This window comes from Clarias gariepinus, chromosome 4 (assembly GCF_024256425.1).
Source record: "Clarias gariepinus isolate MV-2021 ecotype Netherlands chromosome 4, CGAR_prim_01v2, whole genome shotgun sequence".
Taxonomy (NCBI): Eukaryota; Metazoa; Chordata; class Actinopteri; order Siluriformes; family Clariidae; genus Clarias; species Clarias gariepinus.
Genome location: NC_071103.1, coordinates 32,608,257 through 32,624,176, shown reverse-complemented (window position 1 = coordinate 32,624,176; position 15,920 = coordinate 32,608,257). Strand labels below are relative to the sequence as shown.

Genomic DNA, 15,920 nt, shown 5'->3' with positions numbered 1-15,920 from the left:
GAAAAACATTCTCTTCAGATATTAGACATGCTACATGGATTGTGTTCCAATCTGTAAGGAATGATTGGATGTGTTCGTCCAAAACCATTTATAAAGTTCAGAAGTCTTGTGGTTTGGCCCTATTATAATATGTTCCTTGCAAAAGGGAAGGTTGCCAATAATTAAGAATGTTACAGATTAATTTCTTGTGTGGTTTTAAAGCCATGGCCTAGGTAAGCTGGAATGTTACCCTTTTTTCTTTAGCTCTGTTTGAACTTCATTTAGTTTAGAATTCTAAATGTCGATCTTGATACTTTATGTTTGTATTATTGTTATTGTTAATTATATTAGTATTATTTCAAACCAATATTAGGCTTTGTTCTTTTGTGCTGCACAGAGGCAATGAACATGACTAATATAAATTTCATACTCGTTATGCTTGAGTTCCTGTTTTTCAGTTCACAGCACAATACGGTTTCCGTCGATGGAGTTCAGCCATTTTAATTTTATCCAGGAAGTCTAGAAGACTTACAATAGAGCAGACAGTAAAGCCTTAGTGAATAGTGTACTCTGTCGACCTTGGGCTATGCAGATAATTGTCTGTGTGTGAGCAAGCTGATCTAGGATCATCTAACATCTCTCCCTATGTCCTTGTTACATCAGTCATGCTGATGCGAGGAATAAAATTGGATCATAAAGCACCATTTGTACTCCCTGACCCCAAGGAAAAGAGAAAACACAAGCATCACACACCACATCCACATGACAAGTGCATATGAAAGCAGTTTTAACAGAACACGTTGTTTTCATTCAATAGGCATTTCTGACACATGGATTATACTTTTCTGTGTATTCCTAATACGCAAGCTGTGTTTACTGGGGGATTTAATTAGTTTTTTTGTTTTTCTTTAAAAAAAAAGAACAAATTAAAAGAGAGTTGATTTTCAGAAATCAAATGAATTTTTTTTCTTAATTTCAGTTCTGATTTTATTAGTAAATGACGCAGCAATAAATAAATGAATGGAAAAAAAATGGAAAGTAAGCCGAATAAATTACCTTTGGTGAGATTCAATGCTTTTAAAGGAATGCTTAAGTTTGTTTCCACTCATATGTGATTACATCAGAGGTAAATTTTGAAAAAATATGGTCGGCGGGTATACTTGGTATGGTATATAATGAAAGCCTAAGGGTAATTGTTGGGGAATTAAAGTACATTTTCTTTTAAAAAACATGATTTCTTTATGTATTTGGGGATTAAATCTGTATAATCTCTGAATCTGAATAATTGGTCTTTTCCTACGTATGACTAATTTTTAAAGAATTTGTGGGTACAAATACAGGAAAAGTAGTTTAGTTTTGATTGGGCAAGGATATGATATGCTTTTGGTAACATTTTAGTGAATCAACAATCAGTGAATGTGTATGGTCGATGCACCACATAATATCTAATAAACAGATTTTTTGAAAATACACTTGTTTAATTGAGAAAATTTAGAAACTTCATGATGAAACTGCTGTTTGTAGCTGCATCAACATACTACATGTCAACAGTAACAGCATGCATGCATCTAATGTAGCTATGAACCGAAGAGACTTTAATTAATAACAGATTTAATTGTTTAATTTTTAAAAAATCACCTAATTGTTGAATATTTTTCTATAACTGTGGAGAATAAATCTTATCGAATTCATTTCCGTCTTACATTAAGAACTCAGCAACGTGGAATTTAAGTTTTATAGTCACTTGCTTTAAGCAGTTCTTGAATGAATTTAACATTTAGACATGCATTATAAGTGAGTTTCAAGTGATTCAGTCATGGCACTGGGGTTTTAATTCTTTCCTCAGCAGGAAAACATTATGAATTTATTATTTGTGGTTATTACAAATATGCTTAAGATGTAGTTGACATAGGGACGGTTTAAAATTGTTGCAGTATTTCTTTAAACACAGCTGTAAAAATGCTGTTATTTTTATGAGGGTGTGGTCTCTTCGGGCAACCCAGTTACTAACCGTGAATAACGTGCCACAAATGAAGTTTTGAATGATGATGTGGCCACAAGATACAAAAAGCACACTATGAACTGTGTAACCTGAGTCCGCAATATGCTGTGGGAACATTGAACATAATGCATGGGCTCCGGTTAATTTTTTTATTGGGAATGGATTTTTAAAAATTCACTTTGTGAAAGATCGTGTGGGTGAATCGTGTTTTTGTGACTCCAATATGTAATATGCCTGATTCTGAGTTAGGAAGGCAGCAGAGTGGTGCAGTTGGAAGAACTGCAGAATCCCAGAGCATGTTTAGAGTCTTGCATGTTCTCTCTGTGTGGCTTTTACAATATTCCATGTATCTGTGCTTTACTTGAATAGTTTTATCATAGTTTTTTTTTACTTTTACTCAATTACATTTTACAGTAAGTATTTGTACACACATTACATAACCACAGCGGTGTGTGGTATTTGAAGCAGAAATACTACTGACCTGACAATTATGCATAATTGCATGATTGCTCTTCCAACCATTAAAGGCAGGTGTTTAAAATCAGAAGCAGAAACAGTTGAAAACAGCACATTGAGTCAGCAGGGGTGAGCAAGAGAGAGAGAGACTGAGACTCTTACCCTGACTTAAAGGCTACAGTGAGATAATACATGCTCAGTACTTTTTATGTCTAAATAAATGTGAGGGTCCTCAAGCAGGATGTAAATGAAGGGCTTCTACTTTTACTTGAGTAATATTTTACCCTACTTTTACCTAATTTGTACCTGATCGTTAAAAAAAATGTTGGTAGATGTATTGACTAATTTGTCCTAGGTGTGAATTAGTGTGTGAATGTGTGTGAACATGGAGCCTTGTGACAGATGGACATTTCATCAGGGGTACATTTTCCTTCCTGGTGCCCAGTGTTCCTGGGATAAGCTCTTAATCCACCTAGACCCTGACCAGTTAATGAATGAATTACCTCAGTGCTTAGGTTCATGTAGTCTAATGACTTGATTTCTCTGTGTCTCAGGTACTATAAGAACAATATATGGTCAAAAGTTTGTGACAGCTGACCAATACACAATTTTGGAGCATGGCTCTGGGGATCTTGTGTTCATTTAGCCACAATAGCAAGGACTAGAGTTCCTGTTCATCACAAATAGGTTTAGGTTGATTGGGGTCAGGGCTCTGGTCTAGACATTCGAGTTATTTTTATTCCATCCTTGGTAAACAATGTGTTTATGGAGCTCGATTTGTGCACAGGGGAACTGTCATGCTGGAGCAGGTTTGGACATTTTACTTTTACTTAAGGGAAAGCGTAAGGCTTCACCATACAAATACATTCTAGATAATTTGCACTTTAAACTTTGTGACAGTTTGGGGAAGTTTCTTGGGTGTGACTGTTAGCTGTCTACTGTACATACTTGATTAACCATTACTTATTTAGTTGTTTTGTATATTCTAAAAGATGTACGTGTTAAAATGTGAGTGAATTTTTCACTAGTTCAAAAATGTTAACAGTATATGCAGTACATATTGTATATACAGTACTAATTACTATGAAAGATGAAAGGGCCCGTTTCTTGAGGCAGTTCCTTGAGGGGTTGAGTTGCCAGCTTGACGCCTGAATAAATCTGAACACATAAGGGTGATGGACACCCAACCACAGAGTATACACACTCAATAAAAATTATGAGTTAATTCGTAAGTTAATTAATTAATAAATTGTGAATAAATGTTTTTTTTTATTTAAACAAGATGTAATATGCAGGAATATGTTGAAACCAGAAGTATTATTTATATAATTTTGTAAACATAAAAAAATTACAGTTGCATAACACAATAATATCAAAAATATCCTCAGCAAAAACATTTTAAAAATACAAACAAAAATATAGTTCTGACGAGTCTGGCACAAAATAATATAATTTTATGTACAAAGTTAGTAAAAAACTACAAACTACTAGTTTAAATAGGGTGGCACAGTGGCTTAGTGGTTAGCACTGTCGCCTTGCACCTCCAGGGCCTGTGTGCATATAGTTTGCTTGCTCTCCTCGTGCTTGGTGGGTTTCCTCCAGGTACTCTGGTTTTCTTCCACAGTCCAAAGACATACAGATTAGGCTTATTGGCATTCCCAAATTGCTCGTGGTATATAAATGAGCATGTGTATAAAAATATAAAGAAATAGATATATTCACGCAAATTCAATATATTACGAACTATATTGTTGAAAATAAAATTACATACATTAGGATATACATTTAAATATATTTAAAAATATGAAAAGCGGTTAGCATCAGTTAGTGTAGCAACAAGGAATATTAACATCATAAACATATGTATACAGATTTTTTTAATAACACTTGCACTATATTTTACTTCTGTATTATCCATATGTATATTTATTCCTATAATTGTACACCACTATTGCTTGTGTAGCTTGCACATAAGAATTTCACTCACGTGTACGGTACCAGTGTACCAGTACGTGATGTGACAATAAAAGCGACTTGACTTGACTTGACTTGACTTAAAATCTTATAAATTTACCAGTAGATCAGAACACTAAATCATTTATTCAAATTATGAATAAATATATATTTTTAATATATTAATATATATTTAATCATATATTGACAGTTTGTATATAGAGAAACATAGTTCCTTTGCGTAAGGCTGTCCAGGGTGTACCTGTCTCATGCTCTAAGTCTTGTTAAATAGGCTCCAGGCCCCCTGCAACCATGTATACAGGGCAAAGTGAGTAGTCTAGTGAGCTACAGAGGCGTATGTTTATTTACTGTAATGTTTTTATGTAATATGAGGAAGCGGTACAGTAACTCAGTGGTTAAGACATTGGAGGACTAGTGATTCCCACTAGTCTACCATGCTACCACTGTTGGGCCCTTGAGCAAGGCCCTTAACCCTTAACTGCTCAGATGTATAATTAGATGAGAATTCTATACAGATTTTATACAGTAGGCTGTTTAAAGTTTAAAGTGACTGTAAATACTGAAATATGCATGGAAGCTTTTGTTCGAGGGGTAGGTCTTCAATTTTTGGTAGTTTTGTCCATGTCAGTGCATTAAATACTGGAGAGGTGTGTTTTCTGGACGAAATGAAAGTTAAGGGGTTAATGTCTGCGGTCTCTTTAAAAGCCAGCTGCTCGAACCCGACTTCGCTCTCTCTCTCTCTCTCTCTCACACACACACACACTCACTTAGAGAGAGGAGTGAGAGCGCTCGATCCCACGGCTCACATCAGTCAGTGTGTATTGAAGTCTGAGTGGAGACAATGTAGCAGATTTAAACCCAGCTGGAACAGGATGCTCAGCACTTTATCTTTCTTACGTTCCTCATCGCGCTCCTCAAGCTGGACATACTTGTTAATGGATGTTTTTTTGTTTGTTTGTTTGTTTCGTGCATTTCTGTCTTTTGTTTAGTTTAGTTTGAGTGGTAAAAGCGTGATGCGTGTCGCAGTGTGCTGGCGATAGACAATGCGCTCTTCAGCATGGGAGCGAATAACGGCAAACAGTGCGGCAGCGAAGGTACGTCTCTTCCAACATCCCATAATATTCCAAACAAGTTCTTCACACACACACTTCAGGAACATCTCACAGTCCTCGGATCCCTGTCCCAACTGCTTGCATGATGTTTGATGTCAAAAGTTATTTTTGTAGCATTGGGATGATTAAAAAAAACAAAAAAACACCACAAACCTTTTATCTCATGCACAAGGCTACAATGTTTCAGTTCAGTATGTGCCAACACACTGACCCTATTTGTTGTTGCTGTAAAAGCTCTATAATACTAAACATATACTCACCAAACATCAACTTAATTTTTTTAGTAAGTGATTTAGCTTTACACAGCCTATATAACTAAATTTTCACTCATATGAGTGATCACTTATCTCTTATAAAAGCTATAACAGTTTATATAATGGTCAATAAAGAAAGGCATGAATGAGCATGATTCCTTTCTACACGCCATGGACAGCTTCCCAGACCTTATTTCGAGAATGAAGGACCTAGCTACTTTTAAAACGTCCCAAGACGTGACCTATTCAAAGAAATTGACATGAACAAATGAAATTCAGTTTAATTCCTTGTCATGATTTGGCTTTATGAAAATGATCCCTAGAGCAGGCATGATACTTGCTTAAAGGTTAAACTGTCCAACAGTCCAAGGCAAACATCCACATCTGGGGCACAACCTACCGCTCAGACGTAGTGAGCTAAATGGCCAAGTTAAACTTTAAGCTTCAGTCAAGTCCTTGAGAAACCCTGAGGGATTCGTCAAAGCTGTTCATCTCTCTCTCTCTCTCTCTCTCTCTCTCCCAGTCTCTATTAACCACTTCTCATTATCTGCTGCATTGTAGGTCTGCACACAGAACCTTTTGCATAAAACATATCTATATTATGCATTGCTCTACTACCTCCTTTAGAGAATAATAAGAAGCAGCTACAGACAAATATGCACACGAATGCCGATCACTCACATTTTAACCAAACATGCATATAGTATATGGTTACGGTGACTCTGTGCTGTAGTGGTTAGCACTGCGGCCTCGCACCTCCAGGGTGCCTCAGGTCTGTGGGCATGAAGTTTGCATGGTTTCCCTGTGACCCATTAGGCTAGTTAAAGGCACGTCAAATCACAGGTTTATACTAATACTTAATACTATGTGCTTATTCTGAAATGCTATTGTTTTTATTGTAATAACCTGTACATGGGTTTGCATGTCTGGCACTCAACATAATCTAAGACTACTAATTAAGAGATCAAGAAATGTGTTGTCATTTTAAGAAAATTTAAAAGTGTAATCATTGATATGGTGAAGCTTTTTATAAAAAGGTCTAATTATGATTTATATAAGTAGGCCTCGGTGTCACTTATATGATACAGTAGAATTTTTAAGTAAGGGCTTTCCGATCTCTCTGTCACATGACAAGATGTGTTTTTATTGTCTTGTTACTTTAAGAAAGAACAAAAAAACAAGAGAGTTTGGTAAGGGAATAAGTGTTTGTTTATAGCTGCCATGACATAAGTGATAACAGGTACTAACTTGTTTTACAGACATTCCATGAGCTTAATAGGCTACAAATTACAACATGCTATCCATTTAATGTAATTAAATGTAATAGGTGGAAATTGACGTGGTATAAAATGAATACAACATGTAACACATGCTGTAATAGGAAAATAATCAACTTTAGGTTGCTTTGTGGAAGGCCCGGGTTCAATTCCCATTCAATGTCCAAATCCCAGCCCCTGGTCCATTGCCGGTTCCAAACCCGGATAAAATGGCTGTGGGGGGTTGCGTCAGGAAAAGCATCCGGCATAAAAACCTGTGTCAAGGTGCGTGCAGATCCTATTATGCTCCATCATGGCGAACTCTTGACGTGAGCAGGCCAAAGTGTATGTGAACTACAGATCTGCCAAATTAAGCAAATACAGACAAACTGTCCTTGTCACTGAAAAGGGCTGCTTGTACTGGCACAGTTTTAAGCTCGATTTAGAAAGGAAGCCTGATGTTTTACCTGAGGCAGCTAGCAAATTACATCCAAAACGTTAAGCTCCAATTTAACCCAAATCCTTAGCCTGACCCAATATTTCAGCAAAATGTATCATGCCAGTTGCATGTCAAAACCCGTTTAAAAAAAGGAGAAAACAAATCTGATTTAAGCGAGAAGATCATATGGATCCAATCATGGGCAGAATTTATTATCTACAAATTTAGAAATGTAGCATCTGGCTCACTACTGGTGCATTTCTCAAGACAGTCTTCACGTTAGCCAGAGTGTATTTCAGTTCAATTAGTTACTACAGGAAGGTTAGACTCTAAGGCTGGGCAGGATAACAGACACGTATGAATAACTTGGCATGTATGTGCATCTCTGCACAACGTGATACCTCATCAAGGCTTTATATCTGCAATTTTTCACCATCTGTGCCACGGTCATTTGTACTCGGGCTCGACCTCGTCTTGAATTTCACTTTAGAGAACAAACACTCCGCAAAGCTCTCTTTGCACCTTACATAAGCAGAAAGCAGGAAACTGGTGAAAGTTTTTGACAGGTTGTTTTCCAGAAAAGTAAGCAAACAGGTCTCTTGGCCCTGGAGTTTTTCCCAAACCACTTCTTAAGAATGTGTCATTGGCACGTGGTGAGTGTTATTTAATGGAATGGGAGACCGCAGCGCTCAACTCTCAAGGGTGCTCTCTCTCACGTTCTCATCTCAGTCAGTTGTGTCATGGATGTATCTGCTGGAAAAGTGGGTAGAATAGGAAAGTAGGAAGGATTCCACTGAAATAAATCCTTGTCAGTGGTTTTTGGGAAGCAGCCCAGCTTTCTGCATCTTAAAAAGGAAGACCAGTGAAATATGACTGTGAAAACAGATCCCATTTATCCCTGAGTGCAATGATCCCATGATTTTGCTTTAATTAAAGAGAATTCAGAAACCACTGACAAAAATCATAAGCAGGAAGCGATTAGGTGTGCTTGTGGTCTCTGTACAGAAGTCCAACCTATGCTTTAGGAATTCAAGCCGAGTCTCAAATTTTCACCTTTGATCAATGGAAAATGATTGTCAGTGGGTGCTAAGCTCCTGGGTAATGGAATTGTTTGTGCATGTGAGCTTTTCACACATCGTTTGGAAGATCTACATCTTGCTTTAAAAAAGTTTCTTTTAAAAGTTTTTAATGAAGTGAGTCTGATCAAAAGGCCAGCCTTTTCACTGGCTTTACGCTACTAAGAGGATAACATTTATGTTGATAGGTTTCAGGTTCCAATAAAAGGTCCTTCATGGAGGGTAACCAATTTGAATGGATTAGATTTGGGATTGCTTTTTAATCCCGCTTATTTCCTTGTCCGTCTGGAATTCTCAATATTACCACAATCATCAGTCAAATGAGAACGTGTAAAGGTTGCAGGATGAAAAAGCTGAGCTGGTCAGTTCTTCAGACCGATCATGCACGCAATTTATCATCATGTATTTGCAATGTACAGCTCTTAGTTTTCAGCGATCTGAAATTGCTGTTTGTGTAAAAGCAAAACGACCGAAGTTCATATTGTGTGAGTTAAGCATTCTTACTGACTTGGATGGATAGAAGAAACTGTGATGGACTGTCTACATTTCCAGACATTTTGACATGAAAGAAAACCACTGGTAATCAAGCAAGGCAGAGTGATCGACTTTAAGCTCAATAGGTTCGTCTTCAGCTCTTGATTGAAGATCGGCATGCAAAGGATGAAACTTCTGTGAGCCACAGTCAACAAACAGCTGACTACTCAAAATCATATACAGACTACTGTTCTGTAATTTATTAGCCTTTTATGGTTTTGTATTTACCATATGCTGAAGCTCACGATACTGTATGTGATGGACATAAATAATTTGTTAGACGTCTGTGGTTTTGCTTCTTAATTATATAGATAGACTTTATTTGTTGTTTTAGTCAAGTATTTAATTCTGACTTACACATTATCCATTTCACCACTCATTAAGAAGCTGCGCAGAACAGAAAAACTAAAACAAGCAGCTACGTTTATTCATAATTCGACTAATTGAGGCCATTTGACAATAGAGCAAATTGCATCCACTTGCTGGGTGAGTCACGTTTTGGGGCCTGATGTGGAAAATGAAGCAGATGTGCTGGTTCAGTGATTTTACCACATGTCTTTACAATGGTAATGATGAAAGGAGCCTGTCTTATGTTAGCCACAATATAGTGAGGGCTGGTTTACCAAAGACGAAATGTTGGAAACGACTGAATTAACATCCAGTTAGGTGGGCTTTGCAAAAGCAGTGGTAATATTAGAGGCTTGTTTAAAAGCCTAATGCTCGTCCCTGCGTGGGTGATGCCCGATGCTGATGGGGCAGCAAAGCTTTGTGGCTATGTGCAACGTTTGCATATTTGTGTGTAGGTACTGTATGGTGAGTGCTTATAGAAAGCGTGTGAAGTAAGGCATGTTTACATGGTGAACGCCTTATGTGGAATAAAGGCCCAAGATGATTTTGCACGAAGCCACTGGTGGTTTGAGTTTATGGGCCGCCATAAAACAGGCCCCTCACGCACACTCAGACGAACACACATTTTTGCCAGTTCTGCATTTGTGGATGTAGACTTTTTGCTAAAGACCTTGATTTAGCTTTTCAATTTGCAAAACAAACATCCATAGATTCGTATGTTATGTTTAATGTTCTGAATCCATAAAACTGCCCTTTTATGGACAAATAAGAGTTTCTTCTTGCAATCCTGGTAAATGGAGTGTTAACCCTGAAAGCAGAATGATGGTTACACTGTTGAACAGTAAAGAATTATCTCTGAGCTAGTTATTAGAGTTGGACCCTGCAACAAGATATTCTTAAGAACGTTTAAGCTCTATGTGAATTATATCTTATTTGAATCATTTATATTAATTTAATAAATGCATCTGCAACATAATTAAATAGAAATGGATTTTTCTTATGTGGGTAGATTTGCCGTAACACAGCTCCAGCGTCCATGGTTTGATCCTGAGCTTGAGTTACTGTTTGTGTGGGTTTCCTTTAGGTTCTCTGACTCTCCCTGGAGAACTTAAACCATGCAGGTAGAAAGACTGTCTATGCTAAGTTTCCCCTGGATGTGGATGAGTGTGTAAATGTGTGTATGCTGGGTGGTCTGGGACTGGCCTCTCAGCCAAGTTTTATATATAAGTGTTTAGGGGGCACCGGCAGCCCAGTGGTTAAGGTGTTGAACTGCTGACCAGGAGGTCCACGGTTTAAGCCCAGACGCCACCGGGTTGCCACTGTTGGAAGGTTTTTTAACCAAGATACAATTGGGTGTCGAGCTGGCAACCTGACCTTGTAAATAACTAAATAACTGCCACGGAAATTAAGGATATTAGTGGAAACTTGGTGGTCGTGGGGTTTGAACCTAGCATCTTCCGAACCGTAGTCCAATTAACACTTGACCGTGCTGAGGTTCATTGGGCAACGGTTCGGAAGATGCTAGGTTCAAACCCCACGACCACCAAGTTTCCACTGTTGGGCCCTTGAACGAGGCCCTTAACCCTCAACTGCTCAGATGTATAATGAGATAAAAACTGAAAGTCACTCTGGATAAGGGCGTCTGCCAAATGCCAAATGCCTAAATGTAAATGTGAATGTGTCCATTTGATCCAAAGTCACTATCCAGACCAGGATACAGCAGTTACTATAGAGGAAGGAATGCATGAATAAATAAATGTATTATAAAAAAAAACAGGGCACACGCAATTCATTGTCATGCTTACAAATTAATTACATCTAATCACTTTTGATCACTCCATTGTCATCAACATGATGTTTTAAAAAAGCTTTCAGTTATGATACTGGTTTATTTAAAGTGGCTTCCAAGTAAGATTACAGTATTTCCTGTCCTTGTCACTTCCAGTTTACATGAAGTTACACTTGATATCTTTTTCCATCTACATATGCTAGTATTTTTTAGTTATAATTTAGAATACAGCTTTGGTCATATGACACACATTTTTATTTTTATTTTTATTTTTTGGTTTGCATGTGCTATAAATGTGTTCACTGAACTGAAAGACACAGAAAGCTGTAGGATAGTCAACTTTACTTGAATATGCTTGACAGTGCTGTCACAGAGGATCATTACATAACTTTAACCCATAAATGATAGAACTAAGCAAATTCTTCTCTGTTTTGTTCTATTGCTGGATTCTGGCTGCTCTTTTACTGGCAGGAAGGCATAAAAAAGCTCATCTCTAGTGCATTCCTAATAAGTTTTCCTCAAAATCCTTAATCATGAAAACCACAAACCTCAGTTTGGATTAAAAACAGCACACAGTGTCACTCGTAATTATCCAACAAATGGCTGGCCAACAAGACTTGGATGTGTGATTACGTTTTTAGGGCATCTGTTATAATATTGACTTGCACTGGGAACCTTCAGGTTCAGTCTTTATATAATAAACACTGCCTGGCCCAAAAGTCACCACCTGGATTTAACTAAGCAAATAGTTAGGAGCTTCCCACTGGATAAGTACTAATTCATATGGATCATCTGGCAACAGGTTATTTAACCCTAACTGATGCAGTGAGTATCTTCTCATTTCTTAAACAACCGTGTCCGATGACATATCCGGGGTTATGGCAAAGATGTTTCAGAAGGGTCAAATTATTGTCCTTCATCAGGACAACAACTAAGAAGATTGCTGAAACTACAATATTAAAATATTAAAATTGAGTTAAGCATTATTAAAACCTGGGAGGATAGTGGTGAACCATCATCTTCGAGGAAGAAATGTGGTTGGAAAAAAGTTTGAATGATTGTGTACAGAGACTACTTAAGCGGTTAGTGAAATCAAATCGTAAAAAAACAACAACAGTAGAACTTATGCCTATGTTAAATAGTGAAAGTAAGAGCATTTTTACATAAACAATGTGAAGAGAATTCAAGGCATTGGGACTAAACAGCTGTGTAGCCTTAAGAAAACCACTCATCAGTAAGGCTAATTAGAAACGAAAGGCTTGATTGCTAGGGAGGATAAATAATTGACTGTGTAGCGTTGGAAAACAGTCATGTGGTCTGATAAGTCCAGATTTACCCTGTTCTAGAGTGATGGTGCATCAGGGTAATTAGAGAGGCGGATGAAGTGATGCACCCATCATGCTTAGTGCCTACTGTGACCCTAGCATGATGGCTGCATCACTTCATCCGCCTCTCTTCTTACACTGTGGGAGCAGTGTTATGACATGGGCAGTGTTGCTTCTGTTGGTCAGATCTAGGTTATGTGCACAAGAAATAACGTCAGTTGATGACCTAAATATACTGATTGATTAGTTTTTCCATCAATGGATCGCACTGCATTTTGGCACTGGCATTTTTCAGGATGCGAGATTCATCTGGATCAAATTGTGGAATTGTGGATCAGGAAGCATGAGACATCATTTTCCCATTTGGATTGGCCACCACGGAATCCAAAACTTAATCTCATTGAGAGTCTTTGGGAAGTGCTGGAGAAGGCTTTATAAAGCAGTCAGACTCTCCTATCATCAATACAAGATCTTGGAGGGAAATTAGTGCGACTCTGGACCGAAATAAATGTTGTAACATTGCACAAGCTTATATAATTATATGAGGATCAAGTTGTGTAATATATTGTGTAAAATCCAGCTCTGGATAAAATAAGAAACTACTGCAAAATAATCAGTTTCTTATGTTTTTGTTCTTACAGGTGCCTGTACTGTATTGGTGAGATAAACAGTTTTGTTAAATTGTTTGTGAACTGCTGACAATATTTCTCCAAAATTCAAAATATAACTATTGTTATTTAGAGTGTATATGTAAAGGGAATGACATCACAACACATCAACATAACCCAAGATCATGCAGTATTTGCAGAGTTTTATTAAGTCAAATAAAACAAAATGCAAATAATTTGTAACTTGTTACTGCTTTGGCTAAATAACATTAAGAAATTAGTATTTATTGGAACAACCCCGATTTACAGCTTACATGCATTTTGGCATATACCATTTTTTTTTTCTTTTTCAGCTGTATAGCTCTGTATTGAAATATACAATTTATATAAATTGTATATATAAAGCAAAATACCTTTTTCTTTAATTACATATATAAAATAATCAAAGTAAAAGGCGTTTCAACAAAATATAAAAGTTTTTCTGGGCAAACACTGACTTTCTTGCTGCTAAGGTGTCTCAGCATCATGGTAAACTTTAACTTTAAAAAACTTAAAAAAATAAAAAAATAAAAAATAAATAAATATATATATATATATATATATATATATATATATATATATATATATATATAAATCAGGATGAATCCCGTTCTATTGTGTTTTTTTTTTTGGTTACACAGGTAAAGGAAGTTCCAGCATTTCCTCCGACGTGAGCTCAGGCACTGATCATACACCCACCAAAGCTCCCAGGAATGTAACTGCCAGTGAAGGTAAGGCATCTGTTCCTCGTTATGTGTGGAATTCCCTGCTCAACAAATCCCCATCTTATGAAATGCTATTTTTTTTATGTTCAAAGAATAAACAAAAACAGTGTCAAACTGCTTGTTCCCATAACACTGAAACACCTGTATGCTGTTTGAATCACAAATTATTTTAAGCAACACATATACCTTACAACTGCACTGTGTGATCTGGATGTGCCTCTTCTGAAAGCTTTTTAATGAGTCCTTTGAAGTTTGCCAGTGAATGGTTTAGATCCTCTGGAATGCAAGAAACTATTTCGTGTCCTAATTGGCTCCTTAAAGTGAGATTGCAAGTGAGATTACAGTTGAATTTAAATTGATTATTGCTGTAAAATGTTAAATTAGTGACAAACATTAAGATACTATAGGCTACTTTATAAAGTGTTGATTTATTCCATCTAATACAATAAAGAGTGTTACTTCAAATATATTATGACTGTTAATCTTTAGTTAATGTAAGAATTATCTTGTCACAAATGCTCCGGGTTTGATTCCCGGAATCAGGTTTGATTCCTGCCTCTGTTTGCAGAGTTCTCCCTGGGCATGGTGGGTTTCCTCACACAGTCCAAAGACATGCAGATTAGGCTAATTGGTGTTCTTAAATTGCCTGTAGTGTGTGTGTTAGTGTGTGTATGTGTGTGCCCTGAGATGGATTGACATCCTGTCCAGGGTGTACCCTGCCTCGTGCCCTAAGTTTCCTGGAATTGGCTCCAGGTCCCCCCGTGACCCTGTATACAGGATAAAGCGGTAGACACAGTACAGTAGACAATGAGTAAGACAATGACATCATTAAACTTGTAAATTTGTACTGCTTAAATCCCTGATAATAATATATACCTTTTGCAGCACTTTGTGTCTATCTTACACTTGAATTTTGATTTGTGTTCATATGTTCCATACTTTTTATTGTGTCTTTTTGAGTCTATGAGCCGCCTGATTTTTCCGATATAAAAATTTAATAATGTAAGATGACATTTTTGGAATACACATCAGATTATTTTCTTTTTAACAGAATTATTCTGGATCACTGCACCAGCAGTAACTGAATAAAGATTTACAGAATGGTATGAAGATATGATACTTGGGGCGTTTTTTTTCCCCCTACTACAAACTGAAGATTCAGAATATGCAAGTAAAAAAGAATCAGGAATGTAGTGATTGTAAACAGGGTTCGGGTTGGATAGGGTATTTCAGTAAGGGCATGTAGGCAGCTGTATTTTTGATTCCCAAAGAGGGAAAAAGGGAGCGGTTGCTATGATAAAAAAGAAAAAAAGAAAATGATCTGCTTTGTTCACATTCATTGTAAGTATGCGTCACAATTTGCCCAACATAAGTATTTTTGTCCTGTCAATAAAACCCTAATAATTTCATTGTCAAGGTACAAGGAGATTTACGATTTAAGCGCTCCAGGTACTAAACAAAAACAGGACATTGAATAATATGCATTGTGAACAGTAGAAGCATTATTTCCCAGATGTCTACTTTTGCTGTCGTATCTGGCAAGCTGCTTTTCTAACTCTTCAGTTGCAGAGCCCGTTGCTGTTTTGCCTTTAACCTCAGTTGCAGAATAAGTTTTCCAAGGAATTCAGAGTTTCTTTTTTATACCGCTATCAGTCCCTATAATGAAAGCCATCTTGTTGATAGTGGCTGTAATGGTGCAGTTATAACGGCAGCATGTGGTTGGGCACAAGTACTGCTCTTTGCGAAACAACCTTCCAGGCGGGCATTGTTTTCATTATGGCATGGCACTCAGTTTTCCAAGGCTGGATGCCAGTAAGACAGAGTCCAGCTCTGTATTTTGCCCCAGTCTTCCTGTGCCTTTGCTTGTAATTGCAAAAAAAGTGCCAAACACTCAGTGAGAAGTATATTTCGGTTTTTGGGATGTACAGTACACAAGTTGCATTCCTATGCTGTAAAATGGGCATTTACTTTGTTCACATGGGTGAACACAAAAGAGAATTGTCT

At 37.1% G+C, this 15,920-nt stretch overlaps 1 protein-coding gene across 1 annotated transcript in view; it reads left to right on the top strand.

The window, feature by feature from the left end:
* The first annotated feature begins 5,205 nt into the window (after positions 1-5,205).
* si:dkey-192l18.9 (F-box/LRR-repeat protein 7) overlaps positions 5,206-15,920 on the top strand; it is a 34,433-nt gene continuing 23,718 nt past the window's right edge. Inside the window, exons 1-2 of the mRNA XM_053493851.1 lie at positions 5,206-5,505; positions 13,833-13,922. Of these exons, the coding sequence (XP_053349826.1) occupies positions 5,469-5,505; positions 13,833-13,922 (127 nt within the window). The 5' untranslated portion in view covers positions 5,206-5,468. The remainder of the gene's footprint in view (positions 5,506-13,832; positions 13,923-15,920) is intronic.